This window comes from Lotus japonicus, chromosome 5 (genome assembly GCF_012489685.1).
Source record: "Lotus japonicus ecotype B-129 chromosome 5, LjGifu_v1.2".
NCBI lineage: Eukaryota > Viridiplantae > Streptophyta > Magnoliopsida > Fabales > Fabaceae > Lotus > Lotus japonicus.
Window position 1 is genome coordinate 65,870,058 of NC_080045.1, and position 20,305 is coordinate 65,890,362.

Here is a 20,305-nt window from a genome sequence, read left to right on the forward strand (position 1 = left end):
TATTTTTGTATTTTAACGGATGATGAGACTGATATGATGCCAGTGTTGAATAGGTCATAGCATACAATTAAGAGTATATTTAAACCTATGTTAACTTGACCTTTTTTAATATAGCTGATATGTCCTATCAAATAATTTTCCATGCATGGCGTGAACCCATCCAAAATTTACTATTATTTACTTATTAACTGTAGGTTTCTAATAAGTGACCCTTAAAATATAGATGTTTAAAATGTTCTTTTTTAGTAAATGACTTCTGACACGATCAGAAGAGAAAAGACTTGTTTGGAAAGATGTGTAGCAAACTACCAATGCCGGAAAAAATGCATGGTACCTTTTTCCCAATTTGAGGCACTTCCCTCCCTCCCAGTTCGAGGCTGAGACTCTGATGACATTAGCGTAAAATGCACATAATTCCTCTGACACACGCTGCTGCTACTATTAACACCATGCTACACTGCACACTGCTTCTGGTTTACCCAAAGCCAAGGCCAAGAGGTTCCTTTCAAGCAAAGATTTTTACTTTAATTGCCTCTATTTCTGCGAGCTCTTCTTTCTTTATCTGGTTTGTATTTTGGAACCAAACAAACATTAAATTGAATGCTCAGAATAATAGTAATAAAAGGACAATGGAATTCATGTTTTTAATTGCCTCAATCTCATATTCTCATCACTATGCCTATCCTATCAGTCTCAGCATTTAACTCTTTCCCATATGCACCACCATTGCTCTAGCCTCTGTGTGTAGGAATGACAATTTAACCTCAAGTCGTGGGTATCCATCCAGCTGAACCCGGCTCTAGTTGACGGAAAACTCTGCTTAGACTAGGCTTGAGTCTGGGTTTAACCCGTTTTTAAACAGTATTAAGGTTTGAAATTAGTGATACTTCCATTTGAATCCGCCTGACATACAAAATTTGTCCTTTTAAGTCTTTAAGTTAAGTCTAAGGATACTAAAAACTTTGTGTAACTCTTTTTTTCTCTTTCAAACCTTAATAAAATCTAGAAAAAAATGGCACGACATAATTGTTTCGCACAACATGTGAAAAAATGGGTTTTTTTCTTTTTTCTATTTTTAAGGTTGAAAATTATTTTAGATTATTGAGTTCAAATACAAGCTAATCATTTATCCAACTATTGTCGTTTGCAGCGGTAAAAAGTGGTTGTTTGAACCCTAAGTTGAGAGTTCGATTTCGATGAGCCCGACTCTTGGGAAGACTTTTGGCTTTCACCATACCTCGTCAAAATATTGAGAGCAATTTAAATACTCATCAAGAGAGTTAGTTCCACTATAATGTGAATTGTTTCCGACTCGAGTTGTCTTCGATTGAAGATACATATAAGCAACAAAAAGTTAATCATTTAATATACAACTTATTTAGTATGTTTATCCCAAAAGAGTAATGTTACTCACACACCTCTCTTTTGAGGTGTGTGAGGTGGAATGATGAAAGAGATAGGAAGAAAAGAAAAAGTAAGGGAGAGAAAGTATGAGATGTGATAGATGGTAAGAGGAGAGAGATAGAAATAAAAAGAGGTGGAAATGAAGTGTTTTAAAAATGAGGTGTGTATATATCATTACTCATCCCAAAAACTTAAACTGTTGAGTAAAGTTCACATGAATAATAATAATTTTATAATAGCATGAAGAAGCATATAAACAGCATAAATTTATGACTCATGAAAGCTAGACCCCCTTAGGCAGATAGCAAAATTCGAACCGCAATAAATAAAGATATTAATTGTTTCACAAACATGTAGTAACTACATTAAAAAAAAATTATCATTATGATGGTTTCCTAGTTCCTACTAAAGAGAGTGAAAGCATAGTTTGTAAAGTGTTTACTTAAGTTTGCTGAAAAAACGATGCAAAGCTTCCAGACAACAACTGAATCAAGCTCACCACTCTATACTCATTCTTCCTTCTTCCTTCGGTAAATATGGATTCATATGCTGCAGCAGCAAAATGTGTTTTTTGTTTTCATTCAGCATTAAACAGAGTTTCTCTGTTTTGAAACAGGGGAGATGATGACACCACCCAAAATCCAACGCTGTTCTGGGATATTCAACGTTCATTTCAGCAACAAGATGCTGTTGATTTAAGCTCAAGTTGCTCTTTCTCTCCAGGCTCTGCGTTTGGTGCAAAGTCGAGTGATGTTGCTGTTCTTGCAAGTAACTTGCAGTGTGCGACATTCAACACTGTATTTTCCTCTCTCTCTCTCTCTCTCTCTCTCTCTCTCTCTGGTAGATTACGAGTTCCTTATCTGTTTGTGTAGAACATTGGTGGAGGGTGTGCTTCAACAGGGGAAGTGTGCATTGAAACAGGGCAAGAGCCAATGTTTCAGAGAGGAACCATTTTTAACGCCGTGCCGCTGGGGAACGAGAATTGGGGTGATTCAGGCATGGCTGATAACAGTCAACAAACTGAAGATACCTCCACTGATGTTGATACTGATGATAAAAACCAAGTGGGTCTCTCCATTTCTCCAACAAGCTCTGTTTACTTTTTTCCCACATTTCCTAAGCAACTAAGCTTCATCAAATTGCATGTTATTGGCTTTCCTAAGGGCATATTTGGAAAAAAAATTACAATTGATTCTGAAGCCAAAATCAGTTCCGTGGAGAAGCTTCTGAGAGTAGCTTCTAGGTGTCATTCTGAGGAAATAGTAGCTTGATCAATGGATTAGGATTCTCTTAAGTGAAATTTATGTTATGTTCCCTTATGTTGAAAATTTGTGTTTATCTCTCTCTTCATATATTAAATATTAGGATTCTCTTAAGTGAAATTTATGTTATGTTCCCTTATGTTGAAAATTTGTGTTTATCTCTCTCTTCATATATTAAATATTAAATAGGTATAGTAGTAACATGAGAAATTTCACATGAGTTCATATACGTGGCATAAATTTTTTTCCCAATCAATATTTTAGAAACACTTGCATTTCCTCAGATGTGTATGAAAATTTTACTATATTATTTTGGGTAATAAGTAGTGTTATGTGAATACTGAATAGCAAAAGTGCATGCTTATATTTTTTGCTATGAATGTCCTCTGACAGTGTTTCTCTAACGTGTCTTGGTACAATGGAGTTCAGCAAGAGCCACTTGTTGTAGTTATGGACTCCAAGGATCAAAGTAAGGCTAAGGTTAAAGATGAAGACCAGAAGGTTTGCTACTACCTTTTACTTCAACAGTTTGTGGCTTACCAATTCAATTTATATTGAATTGCTCATACTTTATGTATGTGGATGCATTTTTCTAGACTCTTCGTAGACTGGTCCAGAATAGGGAGGCTGCAAGGAAGAGTCGATTAAGGAAAAAGGTAGTTGATCCAAGTGTGGTGTACTGGTGTATCTAATATTCAATTGTTTCTGCCCTTGTGTTTCTACTACTTGTGCTTTTGGGTGAATAGTTCAATAAGCAATCATATGCATGGCAATAAGCTTAATCTCGGAAGTTAATTTGAGAAATGCTTATTTATTAGCTAATTTGGCTAGCTCACTAAAGTAAGCTCAAAGTATGTTATAGGTAAGTTTAAACACTTATATATAAGTTAATCTGAGTAGCTTATGCAAGTAAGCTCAAAACAAAATAAGTTATTTACATATGCTCCCCTTAATAGTTGCATAAGCGTTTGTCTGACAAGATAAGCCAAATTAGCTCTTCCAAATGGGACCTATTCAATTTATCCATTTTCTTGTGGATGGTGCTTATTTAGTTGTGCTGATATGTTTTGGTTTTAAATAGGCATATGTGCAGCAATTGGAGAACAGTAGAGTTAGGCTTGCTCAAATGGAGCAAGAGCTCCAAAGAGTACGTCAGCAGGTGCTTAAAGTTAGAGATTTTTGTTAATTTTTTCTTCTGTTTGATTTTGTTATCTTACTTGTGTTCTTCATGGGTTGCTGTTTCTCTAGGATGTGTCAGGAATTACAGGGGATCATGCTCACTCAGTTGTTGCAAATGGTAAGTAAGAAGGATTCACTTGTGCATTTTAAGTTATGAAGGATCTTCTTGATGCTTTGAGGTACTGAAGAAAATTGTTAGCTTGTGCGTTTTCTACTAGTCTTGAGTGATCAATGGGAACTCTTCTCTGGTCAATAGTAGAAAAGTAAATGAGTAGACTGTTGGGAATTGATGTATGAGATTAGATAAAGATAATACAAGAGAATCGACTCATAATCAATGCTTTAAGGTTTTAGGATTAAGATATGGTGTAAGGTTATCTTAGTGGTTTGTACTTTCACCCATTGGTAGCAGGCCCCTTGCTTTCTAGCTTCCCATGTCTTCCCAACCAATGGTATGAGATATGTTTGTGAAGTCTTTGTGCTGTGGAGTATTTGGCTCTTTCTAATGGGCTTTATGTCCAAGCCATGTTTGTGGAGCATTGTGATGGGCCTTTGGTCATGTCCTATGTTTGTGGAGCACGCTTTCGCTCTTAGTGAAAACCCTGTTGAGCCGTTTGTACTCGAAAAGGTTGTAGACTTGAGAGTGAGCATAGTAATGTGGTGGTGACTCACTTGAGTGAGAGACGGTTGGGAACTCAAATGTGAGTTTTTATTCCCTCATTGGTTAGTGATGTGATGAGCTATATAAAGATATATAATAAAACAATGACAAAAGTGATAAGGAAAACATATTGCTTCTATTCTTTTGACCTCAAATTTCATGCTGAATTTTATAAGCTTAGTGTGTTGAGATTTGAATATTTGTGATATATGAGGGAATGTGAGTATGTGATTGCCAATTTGTGACGACTTTTTTAAACCTTCAGGTGTTTTAGCATTCGACATGGACTATGCTCGGTGGGTTGATGAGCATCAACATCTGATTAATGGCATAAGATCAGCCATAAACTCTCAAATGGTTGATAAGGAGCTGCATCTTCTGGTTGATGGAGTCATGGCACATTATGATGAATTATGTAGGTTGAAGAGTATAGGTGCTAAGGCTGATATATTTCACATGCTTTCTGGGATGTGGAAGACACCTGTAGAAAGATGCTTCATGTGGCTTGGTGGATACCGTTCATCTGAACTTCTCAAGGTGATCTACCCATCTCAGCATCTGCTTTTTCTGCTCTTGAACCCTAAACCCTAAAGTATATATTAACTCATGTCAATATATTTTGTTTTGAGATTCAGATCGTTAGGAACCATCTTGAGCAGTTAACCGATCAGCAGCTGATAGGCATTTACAATCTGCAACAGTCTTCTCAGCAAGCCGAGGATGCTTTATCTCAAGGGATGGAAGCATTGCAACAATCTCTTTCAGAAACACTTTCCTCCACATCCCTAGGGCCTACTTGTTCTGGAAATGTTGCTGAGTACATGGGGCAAATGGCTATTGCAATGGCCAAGCTTGCCTCACTAGAGAGTTTCCTTCATCAGGTAAGAGATGCAATCTTGGTAACTAAATCTATAGCATGTTTGGATCAACTTATTTTTTCTCAGAATCAATTGACAATCAGAAACTACTCATGAAAGCTTCTCCCTAGAATTGATTATGGTTTTAAAATCAATTGTAGAAGGACTTCCAAACATGCATATAATGGACTAGTATTATTTCCTAATTGATTGCAATATTGTGAACCTTGGGGTGAAAAAGGGAAGAAGAAAGCATAGGCTTTGTGCTATCTGTGAGAACATAAATCATTGTTAATCTTCATTTTTTGCCTCCTCTTCCTATTACTAAAATTTTCACTACTACCACTAAACACTCCAAATTTTTATATGCACTGTATTCTGAATGTCCACCGTCTTTCTTAGGCTGACCTGTTGAGGCAACAAACCATGCATCAGTTGCAGCGAATTTTGACGACGAACCAAGCTGCTCGGGCTCTCGTTGTCATAAATGATTTCATTTCACGACTTCGGGCACTTAATTCATTATGGTCAGCTTGCCCTAAAGAGTACTAGGCATTGACATATTATATGTATCTATGGTACATCACTAACGTGTAGGAACTTTGATGGGTTGTTGCCAGTTTCAAAGCATGAACATGGTTCATAGTCGGCCACACTTTGTAGAAGCCTTGATTTCCTTACCTGCTGATCTAATATTATCTAGAAGATTGGTAATTACGTGCATCTTGCATCTTGATGTATACAAGTTTTTTAACTTCTGAGAAATTGTATGTATATTATCACCTTTTCACTAAGCACATAACTTTTATAAACATGACTTTGTTGACAGATGACTCATTCCAATAAATATTATTATCAGCGTTGTAATGGTGTTTCACTGTTTCTCATCAAATAAATCAGAAAATAAAAATACTAAAAAGTTGCTATATGAAACACAAGAAGGGGTAGTCATCCCTCATTACTCCATGATTTCTGTCAAATAACACAATTTGCTTTGCACTTAAGCATTTCCTGCCATTTTCCTTCATAACATAGGGCATTGCTGATTAGAAAATTACATGAAACAAATTTCTATTTTTTTCTTCCCTTAAATAATGATATAATCTGTACATAAATATCACGGAAGTTGAAGAAATCTTATCAGATAAAATAAATAAATTTTTCCACAGCCTTTTCTCCCTCTTTCCTTCTGCAATTTTTTCTATCTTTAATGTATCATACAAAGAATCATCATCATGTAAGCTATATATAATGAGTAAGCTACAGCATTCAATTTCCGGTAGCAGAGCAAATGTTCTTCAATCCTTATTCACCACTTGTCTATAGATTTTCCTTCTCCTGTTGTTCATTCTTCCTGCCATGAATCAAAAGTCACAGTAATAAATTAACAATTTTCCTCAAGCAGTTTCATCCTTATTGTTCATTGGATCAACTTATTTTTTTCTCATAATCAATTATAGAAGGATTCTCAAACATACTAAGGAGATAACGTAACTGTACCTGGCTTTTGGTTTTTCCTGCATGCGGCTTGGGGAATGAACACTCCAGTGCCTTTATTACCTTTTCCCCACAAATTCACTAGCCAAACTGGGGGTGAAACAGAGCACTCTGTTTCCCACAAACTAATATTGCTTCTTGGTGGTGATGATTCACTGTTGGAACTATGAGCTGAAATGTTTGAACCACCTTTAGTAACACTAAAGGGGTTTGAATCTCTGGTTTCTTGCAAATCTTCGTTGTCTTCAGATGTCAATAGCAGAATCTGCCTCTTAATCTCAGCATAGAAAGTATCATCATCATTCTCTGCCTCAAACAGAACACTAGGATCAGAATCCATCTCCCTAACAGGATTTAGGCTTGGATTGCTTTGAGGAAATAATGATTTGGGGTATTAACTTAAATGGGTAGTGAGGTTTATGTATAGATGAAGGAATAGGAATAAAAGGTATTAGGATCATGTCACGTTAACAATTAAACTAGTGTGCTTATCATTGCCTTCATAAATATTTGGAGTTAGTGTCCACTTGCATAAATAGCTTAACAAGAAGCTTATCGCATAAGAGCTGATAAGATAATTTAAGCAACTCATTGAAATAAACTTAAAATATGTTACAGGTAGATATAAGCACTTATTTATAAGTTAATTTAAGCACTTTATGAAAATAAGTTCCAAACAACTTATAAGTAGATTAACATATAAGTTCTCTAAAAAACTAGCATAACTGTTTATGTAATAAAATAAACTTAACTAGGTGTTCCAACAGAGTATTTATACATCGTTCACTAATACAACCTCAACCAATAGCGAAAATCGAATACATAATTTTTCAAGGTGAAGTAACACGTCTTTACCAACCAAGTCTTACTAGCTAAACACTACTTGTATGACTATGTAAATCTCATCTTTGATAGTGTCCAAATAGGAAGAATATTTCCATTTCGTACGTTTGCAAGTGTCTGACGCTTGAAGTACTTTAAATTTTATGATGTAAATCATTGAATCTATAAGCCAAATAAAGGGGATCTTAATACATTTGGCGGTTACTTGGTAGTGACATTAATGGTCATTATTCATCACCGATTGCTTATGGTTTGGGTTACCATTAAATATTCATACATATCAATTCATATGCTGTATTGTCCATTAACATTTGCTTGTTTGTCTTTTAAGTAACAACAAGATGTCAATTAAGAGTATCTTGTTGGTGTTGGATCACTTCTTATAACTACTAATATTTTAAAGGTCCAATTTATATATACTAATATTTGGATTGCGAAAAAGAGGATCATGCTGATGTTAATCTTAATTTGGTAAAGTAACAGCACAGGGTTCTTTCAATTTGTGACTCATGCAAAATATTCAAAGCCTCAGTACTAGTCATTATTACCCATAATACTGTAATAAAACTAGGTGGTATTATGATGAATAATTGTTGAATACATTCATAGCATGTAGAGACTCACAGTGTCACAGATTCTGGACATCATTATGATTGATTTTTGTATTCAACAAAAGTTTTCTTGGTTTAAAGACAAATTGTTGTGATCTAGATTACATTGCAAGCCACTGATTTCACTTAAGATTTGGGTTGAATATTATTGATGTTTAAAGTTCAATTTTCACCTAGCTACCATTATCAACAATAAGTATTACTGGTTAAAAAGCTATGACATACTAGCTTACTATCGCAATGGAGAAATGACTAGTGGTGGTTGCAATCATATGTGCACATATATAACAACTTGTAGTATTCTTTAAATTCCAACAATAACAATTGATTTTTAATTAATAGTTGTGATTTACTTATTTTATTTCTAAACTCTAAAATGACTCCTCAATGATATGAATTATGGTCTTCTTTATTTGTTAGATAGCCCTTTAAAATTTGATTTTGAGTAATGATATATGGACATTTAGTTTTCATCATGACATACATCCAACTTACATATACTTTTATCGTTAATTTTAGCCGCCGCAAACATTAGCAATGGTTAAAAATCGCTACTAACTGTGTGTCCAAAGGAAAGTATGTCTCTGACCATCATTTCCATACAATTTTTCATTACTAAATTTTCTTCTCTGCACAGCTTTCTGGCCATTATCCAGTCATTAGGAAATATGGATCATTCATTCAATTTCAACTCAACACGGGATTCCATTCTTGAAAAAAAAAGCTATAGCAAAGATGCATGAATCTAACTCAAAAAACAAACACCGTTAAGTCGTTGACCATCTAGAGAGACTTTTTCTCAAGATAATATGAAAAGGACAAGCAATAACCTCTGACCTTAAAGTCCCAAAGATGTGGGGGATTCAATGAAGAGCATGTTCAATGGACATCCACAAAACCGGAGAGAGCATCCACACTAAAAGCAAATAATTTGTTTGCAATATCCATGACCACAGACAAGCTTCAATTATCACTTGCAAAGAAATATCTAGAATTAATGCTTTTAATTCAACTTCAAGTGTGTAATGTCTCCAATTAGTTTTTTCTTGAAATGATGCTAATGGGAGGCAGCCTAAAGTGTGTTTGTACTCCACTAAGATCATTTGTTTCTTAAAATGTCAACAATGTCATGCTACATGCTTTCCTAATTTTTTTTGTCTGCCAAATATCATTATATGTACTTATAGCGTGTGTAAACATTAAAATCAATTTCATTACATAAAGTTACTTAGGAAGCTTTTTCTCAAATTAATTTTAACTTCTGACTCAATTATAAAATACCTATAACAGCAGGCCTGAAAGCATTCCTTAAATAGGGGCCAGGAATTGTTTGTTAGTATTTTCCTTGTGCATATAGATGAAAAACAAGAATTGTTAAATTCAAACAGGAAATTGTGTTACTGCATTGACTTCATAATAATCAAACCTCAAGTACTGTGAGAAGAGTGAGATTAAGAAACATAAATCTTATGTACCATTATAAAATCTGGAAGTCCAATTGTCCGTGATTGAGTCAAAAACGTCAGCTGCTGGCTGCTGCGGCTGGCGTGTAACCATGGTTCATCTAATGCATGCATTCACCTGAAACTTGTGTGTAATTTGGAAGTAAACTCATTAATTCCGAGTTGTGGGCACTTCAAAGAGTATCTCACATAAAAGAAAGATGCTACAAAAATTCTTTTATAATTGACTTATGATCTAAAAATCAGTATGGGAATAAGCTTCTGTGACACATATTTGGATAAGTTTACTTTCCCTCAAATCAGTTATGAGGATTGTCTTCTCACGTATAAGCGCTTCAGTAGTCATATTGCCTCATGTTTGGACGGACTCGTATACTCTCTAAGTTCCTTATTAATTGTTCAGGAAGAAAAAATATACATATTAAAAAATGCAATTAATTCATATTAGAGTTTAGAAGATATAACTCTACCTCAAAAACTACATCTAAATGAAAGAACTATCTACTCACATATAAGCACTTCAATTGTCATTTCACTTGTTAAGGTGAAACTTAACAATAAATTCATTTAAACATGTTATCAGATAAACTTCTTCTCATAATTAATCACACTTTAAGAATCAATTGTAGGTGAGTTTTCAACCATCAACTCAATCTTTCATTCACCTTATTTTTCTAATTCGCTCTTTTTTAAACCTCTGGCAGTGTCTATCAACCCTTTCCCCTTTTTTAGTTGTTCATGCTTCCCAGCTTTATAGTCAAAGCTAAGAATTCTCAGAATTGTAGGCTTATCTGAAAATGGAGATGACCCTCCACATGTGAGTTCACGTGAAGACACGTGTAGACTTTGCACAAACTGTCCACTTGGCACGTAAAGATTCATTGACCACTTTCCCCCCTTACAGTGTTATTTCCACTCACTTCCTCTGTATATAAAGGAAACCACTAACCAGCAATCTTCAAACCCAATCACCACAAAACAAACTCCATTCTTTTGTTTCTTGATTCAGCACCTTCTCATAATGGCTGCTCTCACCTCAAGTCTAAGCCATAACCCACAATACACCAGAAAAGACTACAAACACCATAGTCCTTCTGTGGTTGAGGAAATTGAAGGCCTTATCAAAGTACACAATGATGGACATGTGGAAAGACCTCAAATTGTTCCATGTGTCACTTCTGCTTTAACCCCAGAGCTGAATGTGAATTCAAGAGACATGGTCATTGACAATGTTACAAACACTTGGGCACGTTTCTATGTTCCAATTAGCCAAAAGAAGCTACCTTTAATGGTTTATTTTCATGGGGGTGGCTTCTGTGTTGGCTCTGCAGCTTGGAGTTGCTACCATGATTTCCTTGCTAGGCTAGCTGCTAAAGTGGGGTGTTTGATTATGTCAGTGAATTATAGATTGGCCCCAGAGAACCCTCTCCCAGCTCCTTATGATGATGGGTTAAAGGCTCTAATGTGGGTGAAACAACAGGTGCTACATCAATACAAGGGTAGTGAATGGTGGACAGCAAAATGCAACTTTTCTAGTGTCTACTTGGCAGGGGACAGTGCTGGTGCTAACATAGCTTACTATGTTGCCACAAGGCTAGCTGCATGTGAAGGTACTGTTAGATTGTTTATATTATGTTTGATTAGTATTAATCGATTAATCAAAATGTGTGATTTTGAATTGTTCTTGAAAATTTGAAAAGGAGAGTACCATTTAGTTCATTATTTATACTATAAAGAACTCAGTTGCATTTAAAATTAATATAAAATAAATAAATAAGAGTAATAACAAAAAAAAAATTCATTTGTATGTGTTTTATTTTTTCATGTAGTAAAAATGAAAAAAAAAATTGCCTTAATTTATTTTCTGAAAATTATGTTTCAAATGATTTTTTTTTAAAAGCAATACCCCATGGGCAAAGCACGAATTAACACCTCTAGTTTGACACACTCTATATTCTTATTTATCTTTATCTTTAATTCTTTGTTATGTGTGATACGTAATGCTATATTATATATCTAAATTCTAGATTTTGATACATGCTGCTCTTATAATTTCTACAGGTGCTGCTTTAAGGCCTTTGAATTTAAAGGGTCTCATTTTGATACAACCTTTTTTTGGTGGTGAAGTCAGAACAGTCTCAGAGAAATGCATGGCACAATCACCAGGCTCTGCTTTGAACTTGGCAGCTTCTGATACTTACTGGCGCTTGGCACTACCATCTGGTGCTGGTCGTGATCATCCATGGTGCAATCCATTGGTTAGAGGGTCCCTGAAATTGGAGGAATTGAAGCTCTTTCCAACCTTGGTGTGTGTCTCAGAGATGGACATATTGAAGGATAGGAACTTGAAGCTGTGTGATGCTCTAGTAAAAGCTGGTAAAAGAGTTGAGTGTGTGGTTTTCAAAGGTGTTGGACATGCATTTCAGATTCTAAGCAAATCTCAGGTGTCAAAGATCAGAGCCCATGAAATGATGGCTCGTGTGAAGTCCTTCATGTGTCTCTGATTCTGTTTTATTACTTAGATTGCTTAATGCTTAATCTCTCTGTGTATTTGTGTATATGTATATATTAACAACATGTTTGGATCAATTTCTCTTTTCTTGTAAATCAATACTGATATTTAGCACAGAATCTTCTCCCAATAACTAATTCTAACTTTAGAATCAATTGTATAATAATTTCCAAACAGGCACCAAATGCCTCTTGCTGAAATCAAATCGGCTATTGCTAATTGCAAAATCATGAAGAAAGGGGCTTAAGTCCTTATTAAGGGAATGAGTTACACTTGAGTATTAGTGACAAGTTATGTAGCTCACCAAACACTGAAAAAACATGCATATATGGATGAACTACAGTTTGGAATTTTCAAACCTATCTCAATAACGTAAGCTTTTATTTCTTTGCCAAAATTAATAGAAACTGTACATTTTGTGTTTTATCTATGCATTCTTATACACGAAAAGACCATGAGACAACATGGACTTTCTCCTATTCCTATTAATTTAACACACAATATGAAAATTACCCTATTAAAAACCACACAAAAAAGGGAAAATATGCTAGACATGAATGAACCATAATGGATAAACAAAGTGTGGTAATACGAAACAATGCAATTCCTCAGACTCAAATAGAGGCGTTTTCTTGGAGCCGCGAGTGGGTCAAAACTTCCCTTCCTCGAGCACTCCTATATTGAAGTCGTTCATGCAGTGTCTCAGAAATCTGGTTGAAAAAGTCAGCGTCCCATCTATGAATCAATAAGGGGTCTTCTGCATAGCAGATATATATGGATGTAACAGCACTTTCCACCACTACCATTGCCAACCCAACCTGAAAATTTTATTATGTATTTCATGTCACATGCACAAAAATCACATGTTCTACATTATACAGCTTGACTGATTCTTAGATATAACAATAGATATATGTAAGGAATGGCCATCATTTAGCTGTGCCATGTGCCTATAAAAAACTTAAAATTCAACAATACAGTTTGAATATTTTTTATAGTCAACATATGTCAGGGAATGATTATCATGGCATGCCAACATCAATGTCTTTGATTAATAGAGAAATGCAAAGGACCGGAGTAATTATAATAATAACAATTCAATGTATGCTCGGAAATCTTTCTATAATTGATTCTAAAGCCAAAATTAATTCTTGGGAGAAGCTTTTGTAAGTAGCTTCTGGGTGTCAGAATTAATTCTAATGAAAGAGAAGTTAGTCCAAACATGCTATCAGTGTTCCTCATCAATTTTGGAGAACAAGGAATTGGAAAATAATTCGCAGACATCCAACAAAAACCCAGCAAGAAATGTGTGTGAGAGAGAAAAATGGGTATCTGAGTATCATTACTGTAAAAAGTTCAACCAAAAGCTTGTAGTCCAAGCCCCAACAAGGAGATTATAAACTTACCAGTACCATCCCCATCAGCATGGACGTGGACCCAATCATAATAACTCTGTCACTCCATTTAACCCATGCCCAAATCCCAGAGCAAGTTCCAGTTATCAGCCCACCAAAAATGGTGCCCATGAGCAGGACAGCACCTGAACAATCATAGGCCACAAGAGCTTCAACTCCAGTTGACTGGAATAACTCCCACGCATCTCTAGCGGAATGGTTGAAGCTTTTGCCATTAACAGCAATCTGTAAGAACATGAGCAAAGAACCATGCCTCAATTTTGCAAGAACCAATGCATTCACCAAATTTCAACAAAGTTGTCTAGATGCTATATTTAAATTATCATAGAACTCTTTCTGGTGATCCAAAGAGTACAACACATCCAGTGTAAATTAAACTATAGGAAAATCAACCATATTTCATGTTTGATTGTCATGTAGAAGATGCAATATATATATATATATATATATATATATATATATATATCATATTGAGAACTGGCTAATAACATGGACTTTGGACGCCGAAGTTTACCTGAACATAGGCATACTTGTTAAAAAAACGAACAAGAGTCTCCACAAGATGGAAAAGGAAATCAACAAAGCAAAGCAAACACTCATTATTGCCAATCTTTGACCGAATTCCACGAATCTGAAAGAAGAAAAAGCCTTCATGAATAAAAGAAATGAACTTCAAATCAGTCGCAAAATGCAAATGATCTGTTACCTCCCACCGTAGTGTCCTAATAGCAGCAGTAAATAACGAGCCATAGCAAATGCTGCCAAAAGATGTTGTTAAAGAAGACTGTAAAGATTTCTTTAAGGAGTTAGCAGGAATCGATGCTGCCTCTCTACCGCCATGGAGAAGAACAAGAAACACCATCCCAGACACTATAACATGTACAGTATTACAGAGTACTGCGCCTGTCCAAAATAAGCTTACAGAGAAAACCTGCAAGAATGAATTGCAATATCAGCATAATCGAATGAGGAAGCTTAAGAAACATGCTTCCATAACCAGTCCAACCAAGTACAGTAAGAATGAAGAGCAAAACTTGCCAGCTCACCACAAGAAGCCACCAGCGTCCGCCATCACCCATGCTTGAAGCCACAACACCTGCTGCTCCAAATGACCATAACACCATCCATAAAAGCACAACAAGCATAAATGCGTATGACACTCTCATAACCTCAGGAAGACTCCAAACCATCTTCACAGCTTTTTGCAGAACTAACATTGTAAATGGAAGTCTGGAGAAGAAAAGAAGCCACAGGGAACCTTTATAGACTCCATTAAAACAGAATGCAAAAAAAGTGAAACCGACCAAATATTCTTACACTTATACTAACATTCAAGGCCTATCCTATTCCTTATCTACCACCAATATGACTCGCTTTATGCAATCACTCAGTAATAGAAAAACAACTTAAACTCAATCCAACATAAAACATGTAAAGGACAATTCGATTTCAGGTCTATACCTGTCTACGACGGATATGACATACAAGAACTGCAGAGAAGCTCCAATACCAAAAGCAACCCCCCAGAAAATCTGCTTAGCCCAGAAACACAGAACACTGATGACAGCAAGATAAGTGGTGAGGATGTGGACAGAAAACTTCATCATTTGAGTAGCCTGGGAACCCAACAACAACAACCAAATCCATCCAAGAACAGTCCCAACCCCAGCAGCAGCGGCATAGAGCGGCCAGTAAGTCTCCGTCAACCCAGCCTCATTCTCAGAGAACCGAGACGTGTACTTATCAATGTTAAGTCTATTCTCTTGCTCAAATCTGTTAAGGCCAAGAACCCCTAGAAGGAACCCCAGCCCAATCAAATGGATTACAAATATTCCTAACCAGAAAACATCATGCCACGGCCGCGATTCTTCCACCACCGCCACTTCACTACCACTGCCATCGCCACTTCTCCGACTTCTCGCTAGACTCTACCACAACAAAATCAGCAGAATTTAGAAACTTGGAACTCAATTCTCACTAGTCAACAGAATTAAAAACAACCAAGTAGAACTAAACCAGTGAAAACAGTAAAAGTTTTCGCCATTAGAGGGTAACTGGGGACACCAAAGACCAGTCAAAATGACCCAGATACACAAACTTAGTCAATTCTCCCTTTAAAGCAGAAAAATGGAATCTTTTTGCCATTAGAGAGTGGTTGGGTTACTTGGGTACTCAGATAGAAGAACTAAATCAATTAAAATGATGAAGTAACAAATAATTGGTTACCCAGATAGAGAAAAAGAGTGAAAAATGATTATTTGAGATACCTGATTGGCTGTGGCTATGGAAGCAAACTCAGAGGAAGAGGAAGAGGGAGAATCCATCATTGGAAGCAATGGAGAAGCATTGTGTTGTGTATTGTATATAGAAATAGAGAGGCTGTGTGGAAATGGAGAAAACGTGAGGACTAAGGCGAAAGGTTTCTTAGAGAGAAGAAGGTCAATGGGATTTGTTTATTAGGGTTTTGAATATGAATAGTAGTAGAAGAAGAAGAAGACAATTGAATTCGAAGGAAACTGCTCAGAAAGTAAACTGAAAGTTAACGGCTAACAGATAGAGATAGATAGAGAGTAGAATCGTTCTCTTCTTTCTGGAAGCAGAGTTGAACAAATTGGCTTGGCTTTTACCAGGGACTCAAACTCCCCCAACGGAATTTGTCTTATATGTTTGTATTGAATAAAGTTCATTGGAAATGGAGTGATGATTAGAGAAAGATAAGGAGATAAACGGGCCCAAAAGGATGTAATTGGAGGATTGAATGATAAGAGAGGGATAAAAAATAAGAGTAAATAAGAGTTTAAACGATATCTACTTTCAGTGTAAAACTGCTCAATCAATTATAATATGTCATATAGGTGGAATAATAATTTTCATTTTAAATTTTAATTTAAACAAGAATATATTTGCTGATGTGGCAGAATTCAATTTGATGACTGTGTAAACAAAGTTTATATTGACATAGCACACACATTAAATTCTATAAAAGTAAAAATGGAGTAAGAGTGTAAATGGATCATAACTCATTTGTATTAAATTTGAATTAGATGTGAAATTTTTTTCATCCAATCTCAAGTTTTTGTTCATTTAAAAAATGTGTTTTTTTATTTATTAAAATGTGTGCTAACATGTGTTGAAAATGTATTTAAACACACCACTTATACAGCTTGGAACATCGGTCAAAAGAGATAAAAAAAAACCCACAAATTGTTAAATATGTTTTCTTTTATGTAAAATTGGTAAATTTCGATTTTAGTCCTTTGGCGGTGTAAAGTTATAAAAACATTCATGCGCTTAAAGAAATGGCTTAGTTTTAGTTCCTAAGGTAAATTCGAATTCCAACTACTTTATCATGTGCCTCGTTAGGTTCTATATGGCACATCACATGTTAAATTTGGAGTGACATGGCAGTTAATAGTGTTTTTAACACTTACAAATCAAATTAATTAACCTAATGGTAAATTACACATAAAAAAAAATGGTTGGTACCCAAATTTCTTTTCACCCACCCCTCCATAATTATCCCCTTTATCATCTTTTCCTCTCGAGCTCCACTCGTCCACCATCTCAAATCTCCATCTTGTATCTTCCCCAAAAGGAGAGGTTAATGTGGAAACTTTGATATTGGGCTCCTCGAGTGACTCTTCTATCTCATTTCCTAAAATTATGATTGGTTGTGAACACAACAATACTATGTCGTTACATAAGAGAACCTCTAGTGTAGTTGGCCTTGGAGGTGGACCTATGTCGCTCACAACTAGGTTGGGTTCTTTAATTAAAGACAGACTCCTTTTAACTCTAGCGTACGAGCATGAAATTTCAGAGTCATATTAGAAGCATTTGGTGTGGGAAACAATAGATTATATTTTAACTCTAGCGTACGAGCATGAAATTTCATAATTGACTATGTGCCAACATTAACATTTTTATCTAGCGATATTTATAACAAGTTGGAATTAGCGGTGACAGAGATGGTAAATTTAAAGTGTGTTGAGGATATGGTAAGCAATTGAGCTTTCTGCTACTTAATTAGGCACATTAGACTCATTGAAGGTTCCTTTTATCACTATATATTTTAAGGGTGATGTTGTTATCCAGTTAAATGCTTTCAACACATTTATGAAGTATCATGTTGTATGCTTTGCTTTTGATTCATCTAAAAATAGTGGGGGTGCCATCTATGGGAATGTGGTGCAACACAACTTTTTGGTTGGCTTTGACCCTGCAAAACAAAATTGTACTCCCTCCGGTCCTATTTATAAGCAACAAAAAAAAATTCACATAGTTTAAGAAATGTAGTTAAACTAGATAAAATGCATTAAATTTGTCTTAAATTAAAATGAACTTCCAAAATTACCCTTTGTTATTAGTGTTGGAAAGTGGAAAAGAAAGAGAATAATTAATGAGACACATTTTACAAGTTAGAATTAATAAGGGCATCATTGGAAAAAATTAATTAATATAGCTCAAACTTTCATTTGGTTCTTATAAAAAGGACCAAGATTTTTCTTCTCTTTCATGCTTATAAATAGGACCGGAGGGAGTATCCTTTAAGCCCACAAATTGTACCAAATAATAAGATTCCATAGTTTTTGGTGGGTAGTACGTTCATTCATAGATCACAGCTCAAAGGCTACAAACAAGCAGCAATGCTGCAGGTCCATGGGCCAGTCCACAAACACCCCCTCTCGACAAATTCTTTTACAAAAAATGACAAGAAAATTTAAAAAGAAACTTGCCAAGAAGGTGGGTGTGTCTTTGTCCTAAGCTGCAGGCCAATCTAATCTATTTGCCATTTATTTTCATAAAATACTTGATTAATTGCAGAGTTATCCAAGCTCTGACTTTCACAGAACAGACAAGCAACAAAGGGGTTAAAAATTTCCAAAAACCAGGCATCACTTTCCATTGAAAGGTCAGATTTGGAGGTTGCTTCATGGTTAAGCCAATTGCGATTATCCTAATTATGTATAATCATCCTCCTCACTTTGTGCTGCGTATGCTGTGATGACACTTGTTTTACAAATAATATAATAATAATATTCAAGTATGATTGAAAGAAGCTGGTTTCTAATATTTTTATTATCGAACAAGAGTCAAAAAAAAAAAAAGAATGTATATCTGTTCTCTCTCTATTTTGTGGTAATCAATTTTCATTATTGAACTCGAATATATTTCATCTTCTAATGGAGATTTTTATAAAAGAATATACTCACAGTGTAATTTCATTAAAAATAAATTTCTCTTGAAAAGTATTATAAAAAGTGTGCTGGGAACATTTTTGTTATCTCGCCTCGAGCAGGCTATCAATTATCATGATGTTAGCATGGTTAGCTTAAATCTCCATGATTCTTTTCCAAAACCTTGATCATTTATTCTAATTGAAACTCACCATTGATCAATCTGAACTTGAAAACTACTACTACTCGCTCGTCCACTCAAAAGGAATCGATTTATAAAGAATCCAACACTTTTTCCCGCATGAAAGATGAATATGAAAGGCAATATTATTCTGTGTTTTAGTCTTACTTGCATGTGCAAAATATAAAAGAAACAGAGGGAAAGGATCAAATTGGGAAATAAATAAAGCAAGAAATTGCGCTTTATCACTTTTTAAAACCTTAAAAGGCCATTTCCCATATAAAATATGTTAATCTAGTAATCGTGCCCTTTCATCCACACAGTCCACACTAGAGTTAAAAGGGTCATTACAAACACAGATGTAACTTGATAAAACAACTATTTCCTTTCAACCAAGTTAAGACTGACTTTGTATCATCTCTAAAACAATTATAATGCAATTTTTAACGGGTATTCTTCATTTTGTTTATGATAATTGAAAAATATAAAATTTCTTGATGTTCAAATTATTTGATTGTTGAAAAGTATTGTAAAATATATTTTTCACTTAAAAACACCTTTTACTAAATGCAGAAAATATTACTTCTTTGTTTCTATTTATATATAAGTAATTTTTCCGAATTATCTTAGATTAAGAAAAATAGTTACTTGCAATAAATTTATAAAATAATTTGTTTACTTTTTTATTATTATTCTTATTAAATTTTCTATATTTTTCTCTCAATGTTAATATTTTAAAATCTCATAATCTCTTTCATATTAAATATGGTAGTTTTGAAAAAAAAAATTAAATATTATGAAGCGACTTATATTCAAAAATTAAATAAATTCATAAAAATATTTATAAATAAGGAGGGAATATATAACGTGTTTGAGGGGCAGTGGATAATAATGAAATTATTGTGAAAAAGACAAGCATATATTTTTTGGGATGGATCCTTCTTTCATCTCCACTATTTCCCCCTCCCCAAATAAGATATTGTCACATCTTTACAAAAATGACTCCTAATATAATTGTACAATTTTTTCTAATTTGATTAGTACTAGTATATAGTAATAATGAAAAATGAAAGATGGAGAGAATACCTAATACTATAGTACGTATTTGAATATCCATTAATATGAGTTTGGTGGTTTGATTGATAACTAAAGTTTGAGATAAAAACGAATAACACTATAGATAACCCTTAATTCACGATGCTTTGATTTGTCCAGATTCCGGGAGTGGGGGAATAATAATAAA

At 34.8% G+C, this 20,305-nt stretch overlaps 4 protein-coding genes across 6 annotated transcripts; 2 read left to right on the top strand and 2 right to left on the bottom strand.

Annotated features, from left to right (window-relative positions):
• The first annotated feature begins 1,641 nt into the window (after window positions 1-1,641).
• Window positions 1,642-6,175, top strand: LOC130716861 (transcription factor TGA2.2-like). Of its 3 annotated transcripts, none has more exons than XM_057566883.1 (10): window positions 1,642-1,934; window positions 2,021-2,201; window positions 2,277-2,468; window positions 3,060-3,167; window positions 3,263-3,322; window positions 3,748-3,813; window positions 3,915-3,963; window positions 4,772-5,043; window positions 5,142-5,387; window positions 5,766-6,175. In XM_057566883.1, exons 1-10 carry the CDS (start codon window positions 1,867-1,869, stop codon window positions 5,913-5,915), a joined length of 1,392 nt encoding a protein of 463 aa, XP_057422866.1. In that variant the 5' UTR covers window positions 1,642-1,866; the 3' UTR covers window positions 5,916-6,175. The 3 variants fall into 3 exon arrangements, with proteins under 3 accessions (XP_057422866.1, XP_057422865.1, XP_057422867.1); XM_057566882.1 differs by having other exon boundaries at window positions 1,644-1,934; window positions 3,748-3,825; XM_057566884.1 differs by having other exon boundaries at window positions 1,645-1,934; window positions 3,096-3,167; window positions 3,748-3,825.
• A 116-nt stretch (window positions 6,176-6,291) lies between these two features.
• On the bottom strand, window positions 6,292-7,370 carry LOC130716863 (uncharacterized). The gene is made up of 2 exons (XM_057566887.1): window positions 6,864-7,370; window positions 6,292-6,717 (listed from the first exon to the last, which is right to left on the bottom strand). Exons 1-2 carry the CDS (start codon window positions 7,198-7,200, stop codon window positions 6,662-6,664), a joined length of 393 nt encoding a protein of 130 aa, XP_057422870.1. The 5' UTR covers window positions 7,201-7,370; the 3' UTR covers window positions 6,292-6,661.
• A 3,137-nt stretch (window positions 7,371-10,507) lies between these two features.
• LOC130716862 (probable carboxylesterase 17) lies at window positions 10,508-12,388 on the top strand. Its single transcript, XM_057566885.1, has 2 exons — window positions 10,508-11,387; window positions 11,839-12,388. Exons 1-2 carry the CDS (start codon window positions 10,799-10,801, stop codon window positions 12,279-12,281), a joined length of 1,032 nt encoding a protein of 343 aa, XP_057422868.1. The 5' UTR covers window positions 10,508-10,798; the 3' UTR covers window positions 12,282-12,388.
• Window positions 12,389-12,649: 261 nt separating this feature from the next.
• On the bottom strand, window positions 12,650-16,327 carry LOC130716860 (uncharacterized). Its single transcript, XM_057566881.1, has 7 exons — window positions 15,972-16,327; window positions 15,166-15,632; window positions 14,751-14,934; window positions 14,411-14,635; window positions 14,219-14,335; window positions 13,696-13,929; window positions 12,650-13,107 (listed from the first exon to the last, which is right to left on the bottom strand). Exons 1-7 carry the CDS (start codon window positions 16,029-16,031, stop codon window positions 12,904-12,906), a joined length of 1,491 nt encoding a protein of 496 aa, XP_057422864.1. The 5' UTR covers window positions 16,032-16,327; the 3' UTR covers window positions 12,650-12,903.
• Between the last annotated feature and the right edge of the window lie 3,978 nt (window positions 16,328-20,305).

Excerpts from the sequence above, each read along its gene's own strand:
- LOC130716863 (XM_057566887.1), bottom strand. The coding sequence starts at position 7,200 with ATGGATTCTGATCCTAGTGTTCTGTTTGAGGCAGAGAATGATGATGAT. Across the intron at positions 6,718-6,863 it reads CAGGAAAAACCAAAAGCCAG|GAAGAATGAACAACAGGAGA; the intron begins GTACAGTTACGT and ends GATTCATGGCAG.
- LOC130716861 (XM_057566882.1), top strand. The coding sequence starts at position 1,867 with ATGCAAAGCTTCCAGACAACAACTGAATCAAGCTCACCACTCTATACT. Across the intron at positions 1,935-2,020 it reads CATTCTTCCTTCTTCCTTCG|GGGAGATGATGACACCACCC; the intron begins GTAAATATGGAT and ends GTTTTGAAACAG. Across the intron at positions 2,202-2,276 it reads AGTGTGCGACATTCAACACT|AACATTGGTGGAGGGTGTGC; the intron begins GTATTTTCCTCT and ends CTGTTTGTGTAG.
- LOC130716862 (XM_057566885.1), top strand. The coding sequence starts at position 10,799 with ATGGCTGCTCTCACCTCAAGTCTAAGCCATAACCCACAATACACCAGA. Across the intron at positions 11,388-11,838 it reads AAGGCTAGCTGCATGTGAAG|GTGCTGCTTTAAGGCCTTTG; the intron begins GTACTGTTAGAT and ends TAATTTCTACAG.
- LOC130716860 (XM_057566881.1), bottom strand. The coding sequence starts at position 16,031 with ATGATGGATTCTCCCTCTTCCTCTTCCTCTGAGTTTGCTTCCATAGCC. Across the intron at positions 15,633-15,971 it reads CCATAGCCACAGCCAATCAG|AGTCTAGCGAGAAGTCGGAG; the intron begins GTATCTCAAATA and ends TTGTTGTGGTAG. Across the intron at positions 14,636-14,750 it reads GACGCTGGTGGCTTCTTGTG|GTTTTCTCTGTAAGCTTATT; the intron begins GTGAGCTGGCAA and ends TCATTCTTGCAG.